The sequence below is a fragment of the Carcharodon carcharias genome, chromosome 34 (assembly GCF_017639515.1).
Source record: "Carcharodon carcharias isolate sCarCar2 chromosome 34, sCarCar2.pri, whole genome shotgun sequence".
In the NCBI taxonomy this organism is placed as follows: Eukaryota; Metazoa; Chordata; class Chondrichthyes; order Lamniformes; family Lamnidae; genus Carcharodon; species Carcharodon carcharias.
Genome location: NC_054500.1, coordinates 16,604,301 through 16,630,499, shown reverse-complemented (window position 1 = coordinate 16,630,499; position 26,199 = coordinate 16,604,301). Strand labels below are relative to the sequence as shown.

At 44.6% G+C, this 26,199-nt stretch overlaps 1 protein-coding gene across 1 annotated transcript in view; it reads right to left on the bottom strand.

Moving 5' to 3' along the window:
• Positions 1-12,205: 12,205 nt before the first annotated feature.
• rab4b (RAB4B, member RAS oncogene family) overlaps positions 12,206-26,199 on the bottom strand; it is a 35,601-nt gene continuing 21,607 nt past the window's right edge. Inside the window, exons 5-8 of the mRNA XM_041179145.1 lie at positions 19,293-19,447; positions 17,702-17,797; positions 16,462-16,622; positions 12,206-14,822 (exon numbers count right to left, since the gene is read on the bottom strand). Coding sequence (XP_041035079.1) covers positions 16,507-16,622; positions 17,702-17,797; positions 19,293-19,447 — 367 coding nt within the window. The 3' untranslated portion in view covers positions 12,206-14,822; positions 16,462-16,506. The remainder of the gene's footprint in view (positions 14,823-16,461; positions 16,623-17,701; positions 17,798-19,292; positions 19,448-26,199) is intronic.

Sequence of the window (26,199 nt, the reverse complement as noted above, 5' to 3'; positions counted from 1 at the left end):
ATGTTTAACCAATTTATTGGAGTTCTTTGAAGAAGCAATATGTGCTGTGGATAAAGGGGAACCAGTGGATGTTTAGATTTCCAGGAGGCATTTGATAAGGTGCCACATCAAAGGTCATTACAAAAAAATAAAAGCTCATGTAGGGGATAACATATTATTATGGATAGAAGATTGGCTAGCTAACAGGAAACACAGTGAGCATAAATGAGTCATTTCTTGCTTGGCCTAGGCCCAACCATCTTCAGCTGCTTCATCAATGACCTTCCTTCCATCATAAGGTCAGAAGTGGGGATGTTTGCTGATGATTGCACAATGTTCAACACCATTCGTGACTCCTCAGATACTGAAGCAGTCCATGTCCAAATGCAATAAGGCCTGGACAATATCCAGGGTTGGGCTTACAAGTGCCAAGTAACATTCGTACCACTCAATTGTCAGGCACTGAGCATCTCCAGCAACAGGGAATCTAACCATCACCCTTGATGTTCAATGGCATTACTATCACTGAATCCCCCACTGTCAACACCCTGGGGGGTTACCATTGATCAGAAGCTGAACTGGATTAGCCACGTAAATACTGTGGCTACAAGAGCAGGTCAGAGGCTAGGAATCCTGAGGTGAGTAATTCAACACTTGACTCCCAAACCCATCTACAAGGCATAATTCAGGAGTGTGATGGAATAGTCTCCACTTGCCTGGTTGCGTGCAGCTCCAACAACACTCAAGAAGCTCAACACCATTGACAAAGCAGCCTGCTTGATTGGCACCCCATCCACAAACATTCACTCCCTCCACCACTGATGCACAGTGGCAGCAGTGTGTACCATCTACAAGATGCACTGCAGCAACTCACCAAGGCTCCTTAGACAGCACCTTCCAAACCCATGACCACTACCATCTAGGACAAGAGAAGCAGACACATGGGAACACCACCACCTAGAAGTTCCCTCCAAGTCACTCACTATCCTGACTTGGCAATATATCGCTGTTCCTTCACTGTTGCTGGGTCAAAATCCTGGAACTCCCTCCCTAACAGCACTGTGGGTGTACCTACACCGCAAGGAATGCAGCGGTTCAGGAAGGTGGCTCACCACCACCTTCTCAAGGGCAATTAGGGATGGGCAGTAAATGCTGGCCTAACCAGCAATGCCCAGGTCCCATTAACATTAATAAAAATATTCTGGTTGATAAGATATAACAAGTGGTGCGTCACAGGGATCAGTGCTGGGGTCTTAACTTTTTAAAATTTATATAAGTGACTTGGTTGAAGGGATCAAAGGTGGGGTTATGAAATTTGCTGATGAAACAAAGATAAGTAGGAAAGCGAGATGTGAATAGGACATAAGGATGCTAGAAAGGGATATGGACAGGTGAAGTGAGTGGGTAGGGATATGGGAATTGGAGTATCATATGGGAAAATGTGAAATTGTCCATTTTGGCAGGAAAAATAAAAAAGCACACCCTCTAAATGGTGAGAGAATGAGGGTTCTGAGATGCAGAGAGATCTAGGTGCCCTAGTGCTTCAATCGCAAAAGATTAATATGCAGGTACAGCAAGTAATTAGGAAAGCTAATAATGTTATAGTTTATTGCGAGGGGAATGGAATACAAAAGTGGGGAGGTTAAGCTTCAGTTATACAGGGTACTAATGAGACCATATCTGGAGTGCCATATACAGTATTGGTCTCTTCAATTAAGGAAGGGTGTAAATGCATTGGAAGCAGTTCAGAGGTTTACTAGATTAATACCTGGAATGGACAGGTTGTCTTATGAGGAAAGGTTGAACAGGCTAGGCTTGTATCCACTGGTGTTTAGAAGAGTAAGAGGTGGCTTGATTGAAATCCATAAGGTCCTGAGGGGTCTTGACAGGGTGGATGTGGAAAGGATGTTTCCTCTTGTGGGAGAATCTAGAACGAGGGGTCACTGTTTAAAAGTAAAGGGTTGCCCATTTAAGACAGAGATGAGGAAATGTTTCTTTTCTGAAGGCTATGAGTCTTTGGAACTCTCTTCCTCAAAAGGCAGTGGAAGCAGTTTGAATATTTTTAAGGCAGGGGTAGATAGATTCTAGATAAGCAACGGAAAGGTTATGGTGGGGTGGTGGGTGGGAATTTGGAGTTGAGGTTACAATCAGGTCAGCCATGGTCTTATTAAATGGCAGAGCAGGCTCGAGAGGCTGAGTGGCCTATTCCTAATTCATGTATCCGTAACACATAGCCTGGGCTGACACTCATTGCAGTACTAAGGAACAATAGAAATAACTTGCATTTATAAAGCGCCTTTCGCTACCTCAGGTTGTCCCAAAGTGCTTTACAGCCAGTGAAGTACTTTTGATGTTTAGTCACTTGCTGTAATGTATGAAACATGGCAGCCAATTTGTGCACAGCAGGCTCCCACAAACTGCAAGGCGATAATGATCAGATCATGTTTATAGTGATGTTGGTTGAGGGATAAAAATTGGCCCGGGACACTGGGGAGAACACCCCTGCTACTCTTCAAATAGCACCTTGGGATCCTTCACCTGAGGTGATACAGGGCTTTGGTTTAGTATCGCATCCAGAAGATGGCGCTGCTGAGTGCGGCACACAGTACTGCTCTGGGATGTCAATCTAGATTATGTCAAGTCTTTAGCTCACGTCTCTGGAGTGAGATTTGAACATGTGACTCCCCACATCATTGGACATACAAGGCTCAAGTCTGAAGTATGGTAGAATACTCTCCACTGGCCTGGATGAGTGCAGCACCAACAAAACTAAAGAAACCTAACACCATCCAGGACAAAGCAGTCTGCTTGATTTGTACCCCATCCACAAACATTCACACCAACGCGCAGTGGCAGCAGTGTGTACTGTCTACAAGATGCACTGCAGCAACTCACCGAGGCTCCTGCGACAGCATCTACCAAACCTGTGATCTCTACCACCCAGAAGGACAAGGGTAGCAGATGCATGGGGAATGTCACCACCTGCAAAGTTCCCTTCCAAGCCACTCACCATCCTGACTTGGAAATATATCGGCCGTTCCTTCACTGTCACTGGGTCAGAATCCTGAAACTCCCTAACAGCACTGTGGATATACCTATACCACATGGACTCCAGCAGTTCAAAACAGCAGCTCACCACCACCTTCTCAAGGGCAATTAGGGATGGGCAATAAATGCTGGTGTAGCCAGCAAGCCCACATCCCATGAAAGAATAAAAATCTTATCAGGAAAGACTGAACAGGCTAGTGCTCTCTTCCCTTGAAAAGCAAAGGTTGGCAGGTGACCTGATATAGGTTTTTAATATTACGTAAGGGTTTGACAGGTAGGTGTAGAGATGGGTTTGATGGGTAGGTGCGGAGGACACTGTATGGTTTACCCCTGATCCTATTTCTAATGTTAAGCTCAAGAATGGGAAAGGAATAGAAGCATATACTGAGAGGTTGAGGCAAAGAAGGGTAGGCCAAGGGTCAGAGCATAAATGCCTGCAGATTCCATGTAACTGTGTTATAAAAGGTTCACCTACATGCTTTTAAAGAGGAAATAAGATTGCACCAAATGAAATGAAGGCGCTTACTGCTCCAGACTGGAACTCAAACAGGAATGTTGGGATACAATTCCAAAGGCAGCATCAGCATTGGGGAAGCGGTGGCACAGTAGTAATAATTGGGCTAGTAATGCAGAGGCCCAGGGTAATGTTCTGGGGTTGGGGGGGGGGGTGGGGGGGTGTGTGTGTGTGTGTGTGTGTGTGTGTGTGTGTGTGTGGAGAGAATGGGTTTAATCCCACCGTGGCAGCTGGTGGAACTTAAATTTAACTAATTTGAATGATGACCATGAAACTATCATCGATTGTCCTAAAAATCCCATCTGTCCTTCAGGGAAGGAAATCTGCTGCCCTTGCCCAGCTTGGCCTGGCCGACATGTGACTCCAGGCCCACAGCAATGTGGTTGACTACTAGCTGCCCCTCTGAAATGGCCGAGCAAGGCACTCAGTTCAAGGGCAATTAGGGATGGGCAACAAATGCTGGTCTTGCCAGCGACGCCCACATCCCACGAAAGAAATTTAGAAAGTCCTGTTTTACCAGGGTGTCCATTCCAACCACAAGCGTGAGCCGTGACAGGTGCACAGCGAACTTTACCAGAGCCAAACCCAATTGCGTCATCAGCCACCAACATCCACACACACACACAGACCAGAGAAAGGGTGCAATTTAAGGTGTTCATCGACATGTTTTAATGAAATCAATGACTTTGTTACAGGAATCTGGTACATCCGAGGCAACGTGCTGTTAAAAAACAGGTCGCAACTTATGTACGAATGCATGTATAAGCAAAAATAAAACTCAAACAATCTAACACAAGGAATTATTGCAGATTTACTCTTTTTCACACACCCCCCACCCCGAATCACAGTAGTGCTATTCATAGTTTTACAGAGCAGTCTCTGTACATTATTTACAGAGAGGTACAGAACACTGAATTATTATATTCAAGGCCATGTTACCCAAAGAGGCTACTGCATTTTGTTTCCTCTGTTATTTTTAAAGATTCGCATAGTAATATTGAGATGCACGTGTTGAGCTACCTGTGATTTCAATGAACGCTTCCCAGGCCCTCCCCTCCAATTTCAATAAATTATGCTAATGGAAGGAAAAGAGTTAGCACAAAATAAGTTGAGGATTTAAAAAAAAAGATTTAAGTACAGGTGCTGAAATCATATTAAAAGCATCTTTGAATGAACTTGCGTAGCTTATAGTGTGGAGGGGTTACTGATATGTGAAGTTTATTGGTGTCTGTTTACCTGACCACCACGCAATAGGCTCAAGGCCACAGGCACCTATCAGTTCATTTCATTCACTCAGGATAGGGCTGCCAAACTCCCTAGGATTGCTCTGCAGTCTTCTGGAAATGAAGGTTAATCACCTAATCAGAGCTGGAAACCCTGCCCAAGCCAAGATGTCACTCAACCCCTGGGAGTGCACCCACAAACACTCCCCCGAGGTGCAAGTGGATTTTTCCGCACTTTCAGATTCCCTGACTATGGGAAGGTTTGCACAGGTGCTGATGCATGACTTTTGCCTGGAAACCTTGACACATTTGTTACCATAAATCCACACCACAGGGGGCATATTGCCAGTGAGATTTAGCCATGTTACACTGCAGATCTGGACTCAGTAGGTGAATGCAGTTTTAACAAAAAGGTACCCGTGCCCACAGGATTGTCAGTGTTGAGGGCAGGGATGCTTGTGTGTGAAGGTTCCATTCCTCGCCCAGTGACAGTCCTGAACATACGAGCTGGGGGTGAGGGAAGAACATGACCCAGATCTCCAGGAGGGGCCATCAAGTTAAGGCGCCATCTGATCTGGTGAAAAGTGTGGAGCCTGTTAGGTGCCTTTGGGCTCAAGGCCTGTCACTCAGAAGTGTGACCCTCATCAATCACCGAGCTCCGGCTAGATTTACAAAATGTAAATGAATGTTCTGGGTGGGGGAAGGGTGGCAATGCTGGGGCTCATGTGCCACCCGAGGTGAATTTTACCATCATGCAAAGTCCAATCTCATCTACTTGTGCACATAGGGGAAAAAAAACACAGGTCGCCACCTAAATGGGACTCCAAAGGATAGACAGCACTGGTTACAATCACCCAGATCTCACGATGGAAGAGGGGGGGGTGAGGGAATGACCAGGCACACCCAGGTTTTTCTGCTCGCCCAGTCCAATAATGAAGTACTTTTTCTCAGGTCTGGTCTGATGGGCACCAGGCACGCTCCAGCACCTCTCACCTCACACCACCACCACCCCCGCCACACCCCAAGTGTATGTTATCCTCGTGTGAACCCAGATAGAAGGGAACTGGTTCAACTTCTCAATGGCATTTAACACAAAACAAGCCAAGGGCAGTACAGGAACACCAATGATCTGAGCATTATAAAGGGAGAGATGTACACGTTCAGGACACTGATGTCTTACAAGGCTGTCTCACACCTCTCTGATAAATTGTACCTCTGTAACAAAATGGCAGAGGCCCAAACATCACAAACCCAACAGGTACTCTGGTACAGGCAAAAGCGAACGCGCCCTGGGGCCCATCGTTCCTGTGCAATAGCAAAGGAATCAAAGCCCAGAACTGGGGACAAGAAGTCTTGGGGTTCTAGAATTGAGCATGCTTTCAAATGAAAACATGATAGAGCTTTTTTGGGGGAGGGGGCAGGGTGGGTGGTGAAGATACCCAACACTTTTGGGCAATGGTGGGGTTGCGCCATTTGCAGCTCATGTCAGATACAGGCTACGAGTGTTTAAAGCAGTTCTTTCAATGGCGATCACACAAGATGAAGACAATTCTACTGGCACACTCACTCCTCCTCCATAGCTGCCTGGAGATGTTCCTAGGAAGCATTTGCTTCCAAACTGTGTGCTCCAAAGAGTGCGGTCAGTGAGTAATTTCCTACTATATAACCTGGTGTCTCTGTAATGCAAATCCTAGAGGGTCTTTGACATCAAGATCTCAAAAGGGAGGGGTTCAACCACCTCTGCTTCAGGCCTCAACAAAGTGCTGGTGCCAGCAGATGTTCCGGTTATTATGGGCTCTCTTCTTGCCCATATAGAACATGTGTCAATTTAAGTCGAGATTTCAGCTTGAGAAAGAGGAATGTACTCTCAGAAGCCTGAGTCCACCCTACATCCCAGCTGATTTTTAACCACAAAAGATTTGGACTAATTTCTCTAATCTCTCTAGCAACTACAATGAGCAAGGCGATAGGAAGGGAGTGGGGCAAATGACAAGCTTCATGGATACAGTCTTCAGCTGATTGATTTCCTCTGGTGCCAAGGGTACAAGCAGCATTTTTTTTTAAACTATTGTCTCTCCTTTCTCTTCAATGCTTTCTATTCCCAGCATTGCTGCATTCTGCTCTAGCAGAGTCTGTGCCAGCCTTGCTGACTCACTGTCAGGGCACTGCCACACAGAATGGTGGAACATCTGGGCTCTGTCAGTAGTTGAAATTAAAAGCTCACCCATTTGGACAATCACACCAGAGTGGGCACTTTCTATGACGAACCCTGTTGGGCTATTTGGGGCTCTTTCACTTGCTGTTTTGGAAATTATTCTCTCACCATCCATCTTCCATATCCACCATAACCAGCCCCTCCTCCTCCCCCGACCTCCCATGGAGAAAGAACAGCGGTGAATTTGAGTTCTGTCAACATCAGGGAACACTGTTAATGGAAGCTCAGAGGGTACAGAGAGCTGCAGGTCTGCTATTGGAGACGGTCCACATGAGCCCCTTGGTGCAGACAGGGCTCAGTGCAACATGCACAATTACTGACTACAGTGGGATAAGATGAGTGTGCGAGTCAGGGTCTTTGGCTGCTGCTGACTTAGTGTCTCCTCATTAGGGAATCAGACCTAAATGCTGCAGTCAGAGTGGTGGGAGAGGGGAAGCAGCAGTCACCAAGGCTCCCAGCTCAGGGGGCGAGGAAGAGGACGCCAGTCGTGCCTACACCAAATGGAGGATAGCGCAACACACGAAGCTGCCCAGAATTACACAATGCAGGGAATCTACAGTATCCGTGTGTCATCTTGAGCAATACCACCGGCAAGTGCTAAACCTGCCAGCCTCAAGTGCTCTGATACTCAGCTTCGCAGCTCAATTATCCTGGGTTTCATACCTGCACTTTGAATGGGTTCAAACACCAAATACGTGGTGTGGTTTAAGGACGGTTATACACAGCAAAACTTACAACACATACAGAAATAAATAACACTGACGAAAAAATAAGCAGCATAAAACACAAGTGGCAGAATCAAAAACCTAATCTATTTACATCAGAGCAAGATTATCTCCAAAATATACATACTGGCCATCATCAGTAGAGGTGCACCAACCATCTCATTTGGAATTTTAAATTTTTTGCATCTTTTCAAATGCTGCAATAAGGAAGCTCTACGGGAGTTCAGCAAGTGCTGCAGCTACCTGGAACAGGCATTGGCTCTGACATAACAGAACTTCACAGTTAAGGAGGGAGAATTGGGTCTACAGGCCACTTTTCAGGCAGTAACTTGTAGGAAAGACTGATGGAACACAAGAGGGGACACTGGCGGCAGGCAGGTTGAGCAATCACATTGCTTGGTGACGTGTCTTCCCCCCACAACCCCCACCCCGTGTGGTGGCTGCAGAAATTTCTTTCCAGTGCTCAATGGGAAATACGCAACAGTTTTGAACCTTCCCCACCCATACCCCCCACCCCACATGTAACTTAATTCGGGACCAAAGCCTGGAGGCTTCGGCTATCTCAGCAAAGCTGACGCTCATCGTCGTGTTAACCTAGAGCGTCAGCAGGCTATTCTTCCACATGGGCATCGCAGCCTAGTCCAGTCCCTTTTTCAAAAAAAAACTAAGCAAGTTGACATCACCACACTTACTGCCAAAGCTGATTCTAACACCCATGCCATGCCCGAGACTCAATAACAGAACGTAGGCTGGATGTCACGTCCACTCAGCATCACTGCCTAACTGACAGGGAGGCACGTTCATGCACTCACTCACCTGGACAAGCTGGGTGACAAATGGAAATGGGATCACCTGCCGATCAAAGGGGTTCCAAGACTTCAGAAAAGAAGTGTTGGTGAAGCTTTAGGTGTGGGAAACCAAGAGGCCAATGCGTTATTTTGGTCAGGCTAAGTGTGCTTTCTGATGCAACCTACTTCCAGCAATGGGTTTCCACAACACTAGTAACCAAAGTGGAGCACCTAGAGGATGACAGGGAATCAGCACACACCAGAACTCCCCAAGAAACATTTACAAGACCAGCTTGTGGTGTGCCTGGGGCGAGCCATGCTCATACAAGCAAATGGGTATATTTCTCCCCCTACATCACCTGCAACCCCAGCCCAGCACCCCTTCCAAATCCCATTCACACAGATAGCGTTATAAGAAATATAGCACTTCCCAATTTTCCAGTGTCGAACCCCACTCTCCCTCCCTTACCTCCCCGGTGAGGAATCTCAATATCTCCACAGGTTACGCCACAGTACAGGGACAAAATCTTCCAACTGCACATGTGACCAACACATCTGGATTGTTGGGTGTTTAAGAAATCAGGCCTCCACAGATAAACCCACCATAAGACGCTCTCGCTGCTTCAAATGCCTGGCCCCATGTGCAACAAAGTGTTCACTTTTCCTGATGATTTGCCAGAGCGCTGCCCCTCAGCAAGATGAGTATTCCAGTGACACGCTACAGACGCAGTGCAAAAATAACTGGTCCAGTTGATGGGCCAGTGTACAGTCTTATAAACAACATGAATTGTTGGGGGTGGCGGGGGGATGTCGGTGGTGAGGTGAGGGGGAGGGATTGACTTCTGATGGGTGTCAGCATCTTCGACAAAATAACTGAACTAGACATTGGACACAACCCCAAGATGTGGGAACACTGTGGACCTGGCAAAGCCAAGCTACGGGTGTATATAATTCAGTGATATCCTCTATACCTCTATATTCCAGTACCATTGCACCATGCAAAGACAGAGTACAAACCTTGGGGTGGGTGGGTGGGTGGGTGATAGAGATAGAGAGAGAGGATGCTATCATTTTTTTCAAAAAGAAAGAAATGTTCTACAAATTGTATATTCGTTAGGTACAATTCAAAGTCCTTTTTTTTAGCAAGGTGTCATCAAACCCAGAATGCCTGTTACAAAACTGAACATCTCTCAGTCAACTTAACAAAACAGAGGGATGCATACAGCTCCCAGCCAGTGCTTCTTGGGTTCAGGGAAATTTAGATTGTATCCATTTTATTATTGGCCAACCAAAGACCCCATTTCGATTACACTACTGCCCCCCACTCCCCCAGCACCATGAGTGAGGGGTGAGGGACATACTAGAAGTGTGAATTTAAGAGACCTGCCGTATTTTTATTCGACACCAGCGAGCGTGTAGATGATGTACAGTGAGGCAAGAGTATCAAGGGAGAAGAATCCATGGTCTCTCTTTTGTTGAGGCGGATACACCGAATGTTACTTAAAGTGTTGGGGGGAGGTTCATGGTTAATGGGAGCAGCATTACGTTACTGCGCATCTAGCCTCAGGCATTAAGTTTAAGTGTGTTAACGAAAATACAAGGAAAGAATTTCATGTGAAGGGCTGTGCTTATTTTCTAGTATTGCATGGTAAGATTTTAGAGCCTGTGTATTTAATGAGGAAAGCACACGATTCATCAGCCCGGCAACAGACTAAAACCTGACTGCGTGCTCAGCTGTTACAGATTCCAGAGAAAATGAAATGGGTCCAGATGTGGGGGGGGGGGGGGTCAGCAACTCAGTTCTGAGCATTAAGTGGAGGAGCTACAAAACATTAAGACTTGCTGCCTGTAGCATTGAGAAAAGCCAACAGCCTCAGCTGGTTGGCAGGCAACCTGTTGAACAGTCAGAAAGCCTCCTCACAGCGACAGCAATAGAACAACAAATTTGGCTGAGCAGCAGCTTAGGGATCGACTCCCAAGGAAATGGAAAGCCTACAGCTGTGCGAAATGCCAACTTTCTGGTGACTGCCACCATCCCAGTGCCTTGCTTGAAGGCCAATCTCAGGAAAACTGCACCATCAAGAGAGGGCCGTGCCTGGCATTCCTACCTGGCTGGCCAATCATTCTTGCTGTGAACCACTGCTTCAGGGCAAGATATTTTCATACAGTTAAGAGGTTAAAAAACTACAGAATTGCTCTTTACATAAATAAAGGCCCTTTCTGTAAGGAAGCTGGTACAGAATTCTTTTGCTTTCTGTTTGCAAGAGAGGAAGAGAAGGAGGGGGAAGCAATTCTGAATCTGGCTCAACAACCTACAGGCTGACATCGCCAGCACTGAAGGCCAAGATGCAGACGGAGCAGTGGGTCAAAAAGCATGGAGGAAGGTCACACCGTGAACCCACATCTTGCACAGAGCTGGGCATCTCGCAGGGAATGAGTCAACCAATCCTGTAATGTACTAGAGAGTCAAGCGACATCAAAAACCATCAGCACGGAACTGTGGCTTAATCATTATCCCAACCCCTGGTGTTTTTTTTTAAAGCATGGAATGTACTCTCAAATCTTTATACGTTTACCTGACCTGTACCTTCCTGCAAGGGGATTTAACCCTGGAATACCTCTGTTACTGACGCAAATACTTTCTTACTAGTCCATAAATGCGGGGTTTTACAGGGAAGGGGTCCACATTCTAAGTGAATATCAACTGAGTCAAGGTTAAAGTGGGGGCACAGGATTTTACTGAGGAAATAATATCCTATTTTACAGCAATGATACTTCAAATGAAATACACCATGTATTACCATGAAGTGCATGTGAGGAGAATCAGGTTCATTACACAATAATGTTCTCACCAGTTAACTACACATTAACCTTCCAGTTTGAGGAAACTGACTTTAATCCTCTAATTACCAGAATTCCTTCCTCAGATGCAGCATGACACCAAATCATTGAGTTCTACACCAAGGAGAATTGCAGCAATGCAATGGACACAGCTACAAATTTTGCAGCAAGTGATATCATGGTGTGATATATATATATTTATTTATATAGATACACACACACATACACATATACATAATATATATTTTATATCTATATATATATAAAATATATAAATATATATATATATACACTTCATTTTCCTATTTCACTGCAGAAAACACAGTTGGGCTCAAATCACCAGAGTGTTTGACCAAAGTAAGCATGGTGGGGTCAGTTCGGGACCAAGCTTGGTCGGAAAAGGTTGAGGTCATAGTGGCAAGTCGAATATGATCGAGCCTGGCTCAGGTCAATCTGAGCTAGGTGGGATCTGGTTGAGTTGAACTCAATTGCATCGAGTTAGGACAAGATCAGTTGCTGGGGGGGTGGTGAGAACTCAGTCAGGTCAGGTTGAGCTGAGGTCAGTTAAGTCTGGTTGGATTAGATGATATATTTAAGAAATATATACATAATGCAAAACTGTGTTAAAGCTGTAAAACATTTTTGTATGTTATATAGTCCAACAATTTAATATATGTAGGGTAGCAGCACAGCTCTGTAAGACTTTGGCTTATTTTATGACAAACCTCTCTATTTAACTTGCATTAGCTCAAATTTGATATCAAGACCGAGCTCCAGCATTCAAGGTACTGATCTACTGGGGAAAGCATTAGCAACAGGTTAAATGATGAGGCAAGACTGCATCTGAGAAGTACCACAAAACAGTTCAAGTGTTGAGGTTCCCCATTTGTGAAGGATTTATTTTCTATGCAGTTCTGTTTAGCAATTGTTTTACTACAGAAGGATGAAAAACAAACAAGGGTCACTAGGTTAAAGGAAGCTTTAGAGAGACTGCCAAGGACATTTGCAAAACATCACTGGTAGGTAAATGTGTAAATTATACACAAAAAGTACAGCAGGTATATTTCTCCACGCCCCGCACCCCCTTCCCACCACTCCAACTGCTGCCTCTCTGTACGGTGAAAACTCTTCTTGGGGTACAGTTCTGGAGCCAAAAGCTGCTCTCTGGAACTGCAGCAAGTGATCATTCTTCCTGTATGAGCCAAAGAAATATCAGGCAATTCAACATTGGGTTGGGGAGGTAGGAGCTGCCGGCACAGTTGAGCTCAAGTCTGTCCAAACCTGCTGTTCACAAACAGAGGGCATACCAGGTAGCAATCAGGAGTAGGAACTCCTGATTTGGTCATTGACAAGGAGGCCTGATACAGCATCTCCTGCCCAAACTGAGATTGGATAACGCAGCAGCTTCTTGGTGCTGCCTGATTAAAAGCCTGGATGAATTTACTGACTGGAAGTGTTAGTGTATTAACAGCTGCCTCAGAACGCCTGCAGCCCTCATTTATCAGGTGCTGCTGCTAATCGGAAGAAACTCAACAGAAAAGAACAGAAAAGAGTTGGTTTAGGGGTGCAAAGCTGCATTTGAATTGGTGCCTTGGGACTAATATAACACATTGAAAGGCGGCAGCACCTGTCACAACACTTCCTTTAAAACGTGAGCCCTTTGCTCAATCTGGAAACAGGATATTTTTTGAGGAACAGTTTGACTTTGTATTCGAGTCTACATGGAAATTAAAGCAAGGTCAATTCTTTGTTCCTCACACATTGAGGCTGGGGGGTAGGAGGAGGGTGTCGGTGGTACGAGCTACAGCAGGTCTGAAAATGAAGCCAGATCTGGCAGTTTGTACAGCCTGAAGCTGCTATATTCCAGGTGGACGGAAACAAAACTTTTCCTCTCAACAACTTCCAGCTTAACCACTCATACAATCACAGTTGACCCAGCAACAGCAACCCTTGCACTGTCAGTGGAGTTCTTGGCTCAGGGTACATGGTCAATGCTCCAAGTTGCAATGACACAGTAAGGATCTGTAAACTTTACAAATAGTTGCAGGGTGTTGGGTGACTTTTTAACAGCACTAAGAATTTAGACTGGGTCACCAACGCACTTGGACAGTAAGCGTTTCCCAAGAGGGAACAAGATGGCACAAAGAGATTCACCCCCAAAAACCCAGATGGGTAATGAGTGGAGGTGGGTTCAACACCCTGATACCACAATGCAACGGGATCTGGACAGGCAACCAAACCCTTCTAGGTCCAGTTTCTAATCAAGCCCAGGAGAGGACAGCAGTACAACACGTTCTCTTGTGGGGTACTGGGGCCAATTGGGGTGAAGTTGGCTCACCTCAAGATTCCTCTGTTGTAGGGGCCTGATGAACATCTGCCTTCAAGTATGAAATTTGGAAGCATTTTTTTTCACCATGCAAAAGATGCTGGAAATCCTGAACTCTCCTCAAAAGGCTGTGAATGCTGGGTCAATTGAAATCAAAGACTGAGATTGATAAATTTTTACTGGGCTAGTGTATGAAGGGATGTGAAACCAAGGTGAGTAATTGGATTTGCAGTACTGGCCAGCCACAATCTAACTGGATTGCAAAGCAGACTCGAAGGGAAGAATGGAACACTTCTGTTGCTACATTTTTATGAATGGGTGATGGGACCCCCGTACAGGACACAATGCGATAGGGAGGGTAATGGAGCGGGGCAGAAAATAAAGGTAATACTAGAAGATAAGCCATAAGATTCATGAGACTGCACTGTTACTCCAACAAGCACGATAACAGGGGACAAGCAAGGCAGTTTGAAGTTGGGCAAGAATTATTGCAGACCAGGAAGCAGATGACTAGGAGAAAATTCAGAATAGTCTTTGGTGACCAGATTTTGAGCAGAGACCAGTCACCCAGTACAAAAAATGAAGCATTGACCAACACTGGAGATAGATTGGAACCAATTGAATGTGTACTCAATTGTAAGAAAGTTAAAGAAAACATTATATTGAGCCACTAGCACTAAGCCTACGTTGTGTTATATGGGAAAGGAGGGGTTCTATATACATAGGCCACTTGAACAATAAATATACTCAAAATGGCGGCGGTGAATACAGTCTATTGCACGGAGTCGGCCAATACGGTATGAGTTAAATATCACTTCACTGAAATAAAAATTAAAGAGCCCAATAGGAGAGAATCAACTATTTCACACCATCTCAAGTGCACTTTCAATTTTTTTTTTAAAAAAGCAAAGATTATTTTTCCTCTTTGCACCCTGTGGAGTTATGTGGCTCAGAGGCCAACCAAAAGGGACACAGTTATATAAAACATTGGAATTGAAAGGATTGCTCACTAAACAGGCAGATGACACACACTATACTGTACAGGTGAGAGCTCTGGGTCATTAGACCTCAAGGCAAGGCACCAAACCCCGGAAAAAATCAGCTAAGGCCAGTGCTTCACCCTCTGGTCTTAAGGTTTCCGTCAAACTGATCGACTTGTAGCACTGTTGAAGAGAAGGAAAAACAGAGGTCAAATGTATTGTCATGTAAACAGGGACACCTTCCCTTCCAGAATGCCTTTCATGACCTCAGATGTTCCCAAGCGTTTAACAGCTTATGAGCACTTTTGAAACATAGTCATGTAGCCAGTTTATAATGTAAAACAGTTAAAAATAAAAGACACTAAACAACAAAACAATAAAGGTACTTCTAGCCTTAAAGAGAATGCAAACTCTTGACAGTGCAGTTTGCATTAATTTCACCTGAACCCAAGAATATGTACTGCCATCAAAAACGCTGAGCTTTGCTGGCACCTCAGTGAATAAATGCACCTCCTGATGTGCTGTTGTCATGGGTTACAACATAGGTTAGATACAGAGTAAAGCTCCCTCTACACATTGTCCCATCAGACACTCCCAGGACAGGTACAGCACGGGGTTAGATACAGAGTAAAGCTCCCTCTACACATTGTCCCATCAGACACTTCCAGGACAGGTACAGCACGGGGTTAGATACAGAGTAAATCTCCCTCTACACTGTCCCCATCAAACACTCCCAGGACAGGTACAGAACGGGGTTAGATACAGAGTAAAGTTCCCTCTACACTGTCCCCATCAAACACTACCAGGACAGGTACAGCATGGGGTTAGATACAGAGTAAAGCTCCCTCTACACTGTCCCCATCAAACACTCCCAGGACAGGTACAGCACGGGGTTAGATACAGAGTAAAGTTCCCTCTACACTGTCCTCATCAAACACTACCAGGACAGGTACAGCACGGGGTTAGATACAGAGTAAAGCTCCCTCCACACTGTCCACGATGGTGCCTGAGCCCTAACTTCAGAACAAGACACCTATTTTTTTCAAACCTTCATTTCAGTGGAACATTATCTATTTCTTACTCAATTGGCAGATTGTGCAATAAACTATTGCTCCACTATTTTCAATATACTGTGACATCCACCACCGCCCCCCGCCCCAAACCCAATCAGCTTCTTCGAAATTGACAATTTGAATGATAACAGCTGTTTTGTGCTGCTGGCTGACATACAGGAGCCTCCCCCCAGTGTACTTCACAAAAGATCCTGGGCAGCTGGTTTAAAAGTCCATAATCCCATGAATCTGGACAGGATTTAAATCCAGATCTTGGAGGAAATGTGCAGGAGGCCATTAACCCCCCCCACCCCCACAACCCAGTATGCTCCACCACTCAATAAGCTCCCGGGTGATTGGCTCTCTCCACTCGCCTTAATATCCTTGCCTAATAAAAAATCCATCAATCTCGGTTTGAAATTTTAAATTGGCCCCCCAGCTTTTTGGAGGGACAGCGTTCAGATTTCCACTACCCTACGTGTGAGGAAGTGTTCTCTGACAAAGCCCTCCAATGGCCTAGCTTTAATTTTAATGTCGTACTCTCTTGTCCTGAACTCTCACCACCAGAAATAGTTTCTCTCTCTCTCTATCCTATTAACTCATCTTAAACCCCTCAGTTATTGTCTTCTCCTACACTCATGGCTACACAAGCCTAGTCTGTACAGTCTATTCTCATAATTTAGCCCTGTCAGCCCAGTGGCAGCCAGTCCCATTCTCGGTGCACTCTCTCTAGCGGAGAGCTGCTTCTCCTGAACGCTTGGCAATCTTACCTTCTTTATCGTGAGCTCTGCAGCATCAAGTCCCTACCACCTTGCCTAGCAGTTGCATTGTTGTTTGTTTTGCGTCTGCATGCCCCTCGGCTGGCGCAGCTGGCGTAACGAGGCATCACCATACTGGATTCCTGAGCCCATGCGCTCAGGGTCTAGCTCACCTGCAGGTTTGCAAAAAACAGAGCACCTTTAATGCAGGGGAGGTGTCCCAAAGCACGTCACAGGAGAGTTGCAAATAAAACTTTACTGTGAGCCAGGTAAGGGGACATTAGGGCAGGTGACTAAAGGCTCAGTCAAACCTCAAGGTATGAGGGGTTTAGCAAGGTTTTGGGAGGGAATTTCAAAGGTTAGGGCCTCAGGGCTGAAAGTACAGATGCTAACATTGGGAGCAAAGCACATCAAGAAGTAAAAGAAGCCGGAATTAGAGGAACGAGGCCATGGAAGGATGCAAGGGTGAGATTTTTAAATTTGAGCCTGGATCGGGGGCCACTGGAAGTCGACAACAACAAAGGTGAACAGGGCTTGGCGTGAGTTAGGACATGGGCAGAGTTTTAGTTGACCAAAAGTCAGCCAGGAAAGGATTAGAATACTGGAGCACTGAAATCTCCGTTTGACATGAGTTGCTCTGAATTAGTGACTTTAGGCATATGCGGCAGCCATTTTGCCATGTCAAAAAATACAATGGCCACGAGATTCATTACCAGTTAATGCATTTTGCCCTTGGCTTAAGAGAGCAATGGCGCAGTGAGATTTCCCTACTCTGCACTGAAACATCGCCATGGGATCTCTTGGCAGTTCCCTGAGCAAGGAGACGTGGTTTAAAAAGTCTCACCCCGTTATATTAAGGATTCAGTTGCAGAAAAGGGAAGCCTCTTATTATACAAAATCTGGATCAGTCAGATGTAATGAAGATGGAGTGGAGAAAAAGGGTGACCTTGGGCTGGAACGGGGGCAGTGGGGGAAAACGACGAGTGGTCAGACACATTACAATTGCTACCCACAGCCAGACAGTGTACATCAAAAATCAGGTGACACTTGACTGTGATGCTTGTCACAATTGAATAACTTGCCAACACTTGGAATCTGAGCCAACAAGTAAGGAACGACCACTTTTGGGTAACTCGGAACCTGCTCACCAACGAAGCTAAAGGAGGGGGTAATGGTGACGGGGAAAGAGAGTGATAACTGATTTGTCAACAGGTGAAAGATAGAAAGGTGTGCAATAATTATTTTGCTTTACCTGATTCAATTTTATTTAAAATGGTCCTAGCACACTTCAGAAATGCTTCTTCCACATTCTCTCCAGTCAGTGCACTGGTCTCCAGAAACATCAGCTCTGTGCCGGAGAAACCAAAAGAGCTTGTGAGCCCCCTCACAGTCACACACATTCACCAGAGATTCTGTGCACACAACTGGTGCCATGGTGGTCCAAAGGAGTCGCAATTCCCAGACAAGGAAACAATTCACAAACACTCCCGTACTCACTAATAGTGTCTCTCTTTCAGCCACATGGCTGCTGGGGCTTACAGGTGGCTCCTTCACGGGGCAAAAAGTGTTCCATTGTGGCCAGTTAAGTGTGTCTCCTAGGGCTGGCTTGCACAGATCTCATGAATGCCTGGGTTGCAGCTTCCGCTCTCAGTCAAGAATCTTACAAATAGGGATGCGGCCATTTATCCTTCTGTGTCTGTGCTGGCTCCTTGAAAGAGCTATCCAATTCATCCCCACTTTCCCTGCTCTTTCCCCATAGCCCTGCACTAGTGTTCCTTTTCATATCTGTATCCCATTACCTTGCGAAAAGCACCATTGGAGCTGCTTTCACCACCCTTTCAGGCAGCACTTTCCAGATGGTGAATGGCCCTGCTTTTGAGGGAAAACCAAATGGTGGCCAGGTGCAAGGCTTGGTGTGGCAAAGGGTCTCAAAGAGCAGATGGTCACAGGTTCTATATCATATGGAGTTTTGCTGATCTTAACTGGGATACCACAACCAATGTCTCTATCCCTGGGTTTGTAAAGAGTAAAACACTGACCGGGTTCAGTAATTCTGATCATTTATTGAATTGCTGCAGTCACTTTCCCATTGGGAATTTTCCAATGGTCCCAACGTTCCATTCCTGGTCTGAGCCAGGCCAAGAACTGAGATGCTATTTTGTTTGGGGAGAAGTGTAAAAATATCCATCAGGGTTACCCAACTGTTCACAATTCAACGCCCTATGCTGGAAAGTGGATTTTTGTGGACATTTGAGTGAGAATAAGACCAGGATTGGCTGTGAAGCCCCCTTGGTCAAATAGAATGCTGCCATGCAACGTTCAATTTAATTTACAAAGAATGGTCTTTCTTTTTTTCTCTCTTTTTATTATTCATTCATGAGATGGGCATCGCTAGCTCGGCCAGAGTTTATTGCCCCTGTTCAGAGGGCAACCACATTGCTGTGGGTCTGGAGTCACATGTAGACCAGATCAGGTAAGGATGGCAGATTTCCTTCCCTCAAGGGCATTAGTGAACCAGATGGGTTTTTGCCACAATCGGCAGTGGTTTCGTGGTCATTATCAGATTTTTAATTCCAGATTTTTATTGAAGTTAAATTTCACCATCTGTTGTGGTGGGATTTGAACCCAGGTCTCCAGGTCATTGCCCTGGGTCACTGGAATACTAGCCCAGTGACAATACCACCATGGTTTTGTCCACTGTCTCCCTCAGGCTCCTCCAGATAGCAAACGTTAGCTGGGCCAGTATTAAAGCCAACAACCACCCTGTGTAGGTCAATAAAGATCTTTCCCCAGACTAGCAAATGCTCAGCTTGGCTGGCTAATAATTGAATTGGTGAAGTTACCATTTTCTTGTGCAAAGCGTGATGCCTCCAAGAACGTGACCTCTCGATCTGCATCCAGGTCCTTCTTATTTCCACAGAGAATAATGACTATATTGGGGCTGGCAAGCGTCCGAGCATCCGTCAGCCAGTTTGTGAGTGCGTTGTAGGTCTCACGGCTTCACAGGGCAAGAAAACAAAGGATATCAGTTACATTTATTTTTGTCGGGTAAGGGTTTTGAGGGTTCCTGAACCAAGGTGAGTAGATGGAGTTAAGGTATAAATCAGAATAAACAGCACAGAAACTGGCTATTCAGCTCAACAGATATGATCTAAATGTGTGGCGCAACTGGCTTGAGGGGCTGAATGGCCTCTTTCTGCTCTTATGCTCCTTCCATTTTATGACAAGCCTGTCACTGATGTTATGATTCCTCCATTTTCCACCCACACAATGAAAGTTGTTTTCATGGAATTGTATTGGTTAAATTTAGCAGTTCAGAAAGATTGGTGCAGACTTAAGGCCAATTGGACCACCTTGTTCACCTTTCTATCAATACCTATATAGTTCTCCCACCACAGAACTCAACTTCAATTTTTCCATAGCTTTGCCTCCGTTATCTTATCTGGAAGTCTGTTCCACATACAGTTCATTCCATGTTTGGAATGCTTCATGGCATCAGTTGTGAACTTTGTTTTTACGATTTCCCGCCTGTGCCCTGCATTTGTGGGTTAATTTAGCAATACTACAGTTCTACTTTTTTATTCTGTTCAGTATCATGTGAATCTCTATAAAGTCCTCAACCAAGTTGAAGCGCCTGTGGTTTTCTCACCTTTATCTCATAATTCATTATATTAACATAATAAATCAGGCCCCCGAACACCCTCTGCTCTGCATCCTTGGCCAGGGTAATCTCAGAATGTCTTGGGTGACCAAAACTAAGCACAGGACTCCAGGTAAGACATGATATGAATACTGCAGAGTCTCGGTATGAATGCCTGACTTGTAACTCTTTCGAGTACAAACACGTTTCCATCTGTTTCAGATGAAGTTACATTGTTTCATAGTTTGCCATTGTGAGATTTGAACTCTTGATCTTGGGGTTACAAACCCAGTACCATAACCACTTGGCTATTTAGGCCAAGCTGCCTCAGACTTGTAGTCTAATGAAGCATCTTAAAATGTTTCATTATCTTGAAGGTGCTTTACAAATACAAATTGAAGCAGCACAACTTGATTGGCGACTGGACTAACGAAATCAAAAGAAAATCCAGTTCAACAGGAAACATGATGTCCTGAAGAAAATTTGAGAAAAGGGAGGGAGCGAGTGGAAGATAAACAGCATTCTGTAATGTGGCCACATCTGTTAATCCGGCTGGGGGAAAAAATCAAGCATTTTTACCCAAGATTTACCATGAAATAGACAGAAAAAGCTGGCAATGTTCAGGTCAGACAGCCTCTGCAGAGAGAGAAATAGAGCTAACATTTCAAGCCAGTGGCCAAAACGTTAATTGTCTCTCCCACCACAGGTGCCTGTCGACTAAGAGTATTTCCAGCAATTCTTTTCATATTTCAGGTTTCCAGCAATCACAGCATTTTTTGTTCTGGTTATTCAAATTCTGCTTCCGTACATAATGACTTAAACACTTCCTTCATACGCGGTGAAGACATCGATGAGGAGGAGGAACAAGTTCATTGAAATGTTTCTACTGTAAAGCTGTCACCAGAACTGCAATGTAATGAGTTGAGAGAGACTAAGCAGTATTCTTTTCCAGTGAAAACCACCTACATTACCTCCTCCAGAATGACTGAAACAGAATTCAATCATGTGTCAGAGGAAAATTTAGAGACTTGCTTTAAAAATATGATTTTAGACAGATAGAATAGAGTGGTTTAAAGACTCGTGCTAGGCAGCTGAGTCATCAAAATAGGCTTCTTAACTTGGTGTCTCATAGCAAAGTACTATTCAGACTTTCTAGCTTCTAAGAGAAAATGAGGCTGTTTGATATGTCAGCCAGGATACAGTTTTTGCCAAGGGGCAGGAATAATTGACCATTGATTCTTTAAAAAAGAATGGACATTTTTCAGTGAAAACTGCTCCTCAGGCATCAAGAATAATTGCAAAGGACAAACAAAACTACCCAAGTGGCTGAAAGGGCACAGTCCATTCTTTTGTCTGCTTAAATGTTAGAAATCATTAATAAGTAGTCATTTGGTACTACAGAACTTGAGTATTGCTGAAAAGAAGAGATATGACTAAGCTTTTTGTCTTGCACTCATCAGGACACTCGCAAGAATATCAATATGGGGCGGGGGGTGGAATTTATACTATGTGTGAAGAGTGCTGATTGGTTGGCAAGTGGCATTGCCATGGAGAATGCACCACTGATGGTGACAGACAGTTAACTGCCAAGCACTGTCTGAAATTTAAACCAGGCATTTGAGAACAGGTGAAGCTAGCTGTATCACGCTGTTACTATGCAGTAGCGACGAGTGATATTCACCACTAACAGGATGCTGTCGTCAAGCCAAAAAGATGTTCTGCCTATCTCACAAATCAGTAATGTGATATATAAATTTCAGTGCCGGTGTGATGCTATGTAGACCGTACATCCCAAAGACTGACAGAACAAATTAAACAGCATGTCCCAGCAACTGTTTGCAATGGGCAGGGTACAGAACATGCCCAACCAGCCCATGCTTGCAATACTCAAAACATAGTGTCCAACATTAGATGTGATTCTGTGATTGGACAACATTTGCTAAATAATCCTCAATGTGCTAAGAATTACAGATTGTCAGTTGGGCTTGCAACGTGGCACATTTGCCTTAACTGGAAGCTACGTATATTAATACACAGGGTCCTGTTCTTTGCAGACAGAAAGAACATGTACAAACATTGTGCCTGTTTCAACTAAACAAACTAAGTGACAGCCATTCGCTGACTCATTCCTCAGGGCAATGCCCTGACCAATCAGGGTCAAGTTGCCCCTTATATTGATATTCGTGCAAGTGTCCTGATGAGTACAAGGCGAAAAGCTTAGACATGTCTCTTTTTCAACAATACTTAAATCATTAATAGTTTAAGTGCCTGATTATGAAAAATTTGACCTACAAAGCAAACCTGCCTTTGAAATTTCAGGTAAAATCCTCAAGGACTGGAGAGGTTTACTTCCCTACGATGCTTTTTGAATGGTAGACAGCCAAAAGGACAGGTTCTATGCAGTCTTTTCTCCATTATGATTCAGAGATTCATCAACAAAAACGTTACTGACAGGACTGAATGTACAGAATCCTTTTAGTTTTAGAAAAGTTTAGGTACAAAATCAAGTATTATATCACTTGCACCTTATATGCACTTCCACTTAAAGTAATTATTTTGTGTGTAAATAAATTCAACTGCTAGTTTTAGCCTCAATGATACTGTCTAACAATATAATATTTACTGCCTTTAACAATGGGCGCCGTAGTGGGAAGATAATTATTGGTCCTGCTACTCCATTTACTTAACATGCACAAGTGAAAGTTTAAACTCTCAGGAGATTCAGCTCTGCTTATGGAAAGGTTGGATTTTTTTGCAGAAAAATCCTGAATTTTAACAATCAAATTGTGTCATTTTGAGCTGGATAATGCTACAGCAAAGCGGCCAGTGTCTGTCAAGGCAGCCATTAGAGGTGGTGAATAAAGGTATCACACAAGAGGCATTATTAAGTCTGACAGTGAATTAATGTAGTACAATTTTTACAGTTGCATACTGGTACCAATACAAGTGACAAGTAGATCAGTATGCTGATCTTTTCCCCCAGAGGTATCCTGATTGACACTTCTGTCCGTAGAATTTCCCTTTGCTCTGGGGACAACTGTATTTCTCTATCCAAGCTGCATGCTGCAGTTTATTTAGTTTGGCTGTAGCCGAGATTTCCTCATACTCAGCTCCACTGCCTGGAGTGTTGCCCAAGAGTTCTTAGCTAATCATTTGCCAATGTGCTCATTTTGTGTTAAAATTATTTTATGCATTGCATGTGCAGGGTTTCCTACTTTCCAGATTAACAGTCTAATTTTTGCAGACTATGTTGCAGCTACTGGGCTTATTGGTGTTAATACATCTCAAGGTGTGAACAGACACTACAATTTCACTAGTACTTCAGTGAAGTACAATGGTGGGGCTGTAATATTTACATGCTATGTCCATGTGAATGGTACAATTATAAATGCTGTCCTTCCAAACCCGGGAAGTAGTTGGAAAGAGCGTTTTCAGCAGCATACTTCTAAGGGCAAAATACAAGTGGTGATTAGACCATAGGAAATCATTACATTTGCACCCAATCCTGTCCGACTCAATGGCTGCGCACACGCAATTGCAGCAGAATGAACAGCAAGCGACAGCGGGAGCTCTTAACATAGGTCGCCTCTTCCTTATTTAGCTGATCTTAGCCAGGGCAGCGGCAGCAGCACTAACTACGTTCTAGGGTTTGAGCCAGGACATGGCGTGCTCAGTCACCAATCCGAATCCAACTGAGGGAGTCAGTGGTGAGCTGCAGCTCATCTGTGGGCTCATTCAGGAGCAAAGAAACAACATCCCTTTCACCTTTGTTCCAACAAAGAGGGCTACAAGGTTGTCAGCTGCAACGGAACTACAGGCCCTAAGCTGTCCTTCACTTTATATTAGTACTGCCTGAAAACTCATGAACCTTTATTACTTAGAAATTACAGCACAGAAACAGACCATTCGATCCAACTGATCCATGCCATTGTTTACTTTCGTCATGAGCCTCCTCACACCTCACTTCGTCCCATCCTATCAGCATATCCTCCTATCCCTTTCCCTCTCATCCAGCCTCCCCTTAAAAACACACACGCCACGCGCCTCAACTGCTCTTGGTGGTAGCAAGCTCCATATTCTCATCACACTCCAAATTCCTCATTCGATTTATTAATGACCTCTTTGCATTTGTGACCAGAGCAAAGTACTGCAATGCTGGAAATCTGAAATAAAAACAGATTATGCAGCTGGTCTGGCAGCATCTGTGCAGAAAGGAACAGTTAACACTTGAAGGTTGGTGCCCTTTTGTCAGAAGTGTTTTCTTAAATTTCATGGCATTTTACAGTTCAGGGCAAGAGCAGGGAATAAAACTGATGCAGTCATCGATGCACGCGAATAAAAGGTGAGGGAGGGCACCCAAGCAGGACGAGAACAAAAGACACTCTACATATCCCGTGAAAAGGCAGCCAAAGCCAGATCCATATGGGTTCCCATAGCAACACTTTTTACTTGGAGGAAGTGAGTGGAGGTAAAGGAGAAGTTGTTCAATGTGAGAACAAGTTCAGCTAGGCAGAGATGGGGACTGGTTAGGTTATTTTTATATATTAGTTCATGGGATGTGGGCATCACTGGCTAAGCCAGCATTTATTGCCCATGCTTAATTGCCCTTGAGGTGAGCTCCCTTCTTGAACCGCTGCAGTCCACGTGGTGCAGGTGCACCAACAGTGCTGTTAGGGATGATTTTGACCCAGCGACAGTAAAGAAACGGTGCTATATTTCCAATCAGGGTGGCGAGTGGCTTGGAAGGGAACTTCCAGGTGGTGGTGTTCCCATGTATCTGCTGCCCTTGTCCTTCTAGGCTGCAGCGGTCATGGGTTTGGATGGTATTGTCTAAGGAGTCTTGGTGAGTTCCTGCAGTGCCTCTTCTAGATGGTACACGCTGCTATCAACGTGTATTGGTGGTGGAACAAATGAACGTTTACGGGTGGGGTGCCAGTCAAGTGGGCTGCTTTGTCCTGGATGGTGTCGAGCTTCTTGAGTGTTGTTGGAGCTGCACTCATCCAGGTAAGTGGAGAGTATTCCATCACCTTCCTGACTTGTGCCTTGTAGATGGTGGACAGGCTTTGGGGGGTCAGGAGGTTAATTACTCGCTGCAGGGTTACTCGCTTCTGACCTACTCTTTTAGCCACAGTATTTATATGGCTAGTCCAGTTGTCACGAAAAGTCGATTACCGCCACAGATTACTTACAGGCATATTGAACATTTTAAGGAAGACGAGTTTGTTTTTAAAGAAGTACAAGCAAGAACAGTGAGAACAGGATGGCTGATAACATAAAGTGACCACTTTCTGGAAAATTCCTATGTGGATTATACCGACAGACTTGTCTTGAGAGAACATAGAATGTCGCATCTGAAAAAGTGACATGGCCTTCTTTAAGCAGGGACACTTGAAAGGGTGATAAGGAAGATGCGAAGGCTGAACTTTAATCTCCTGTGGCTGCAGAGACAAAGACTGATCTCCATGTCTCAGCAGTCATCTAAAATCCATCTCCTGTTGATTTATCTGAATGTGTAAAATGGTCAGCGATCAAAGAAAACAGACTCTGAGTGCAAGACATGTTTTTTTTTTCCCTTACAGGAATACACAGGGAAAAATGGATGAAAAAGCCTGCTGCAGAGCAGTGCACTGTGTGCTGCAGTCACCCCTGCAGTTGCAGCCGAAGTCTCTATCTCTCTCTGTTGCTGGGGGCAAGGCTCTGCAGAAGCCACAATCAAATAGGAAACAGGACAGCTTCTTCATCTATGCTGCAGAACCAAGTGTCTCCAAACCAACTGTGAAACTGCCAAAGTCAGCTCTACCCGAATTACCCAACTTAACAGCCGCAACATTTCGCCATCAACACCTCAGGGACAAGCCAAAGACTGATTCATATACATTTTTAAAAAACTTTTATTATTTAACTTCTCATTTCAGATGTGCATGCATGTTGTGTTCTGTTGTGTCTTTATTTTTCTTCTCAGGTTTTTCGTAACTAATAAACTTACTCTTTTTTTGACTCAAGAAAGCCTGGTTAAATTGACTCCTAAAAAATAAATACTTTGGAATGGGAAAAGGTATCCACGGGGGAAGGGATCCCTTTTAAATTAACCTTGTTGTGACCAACCAAGG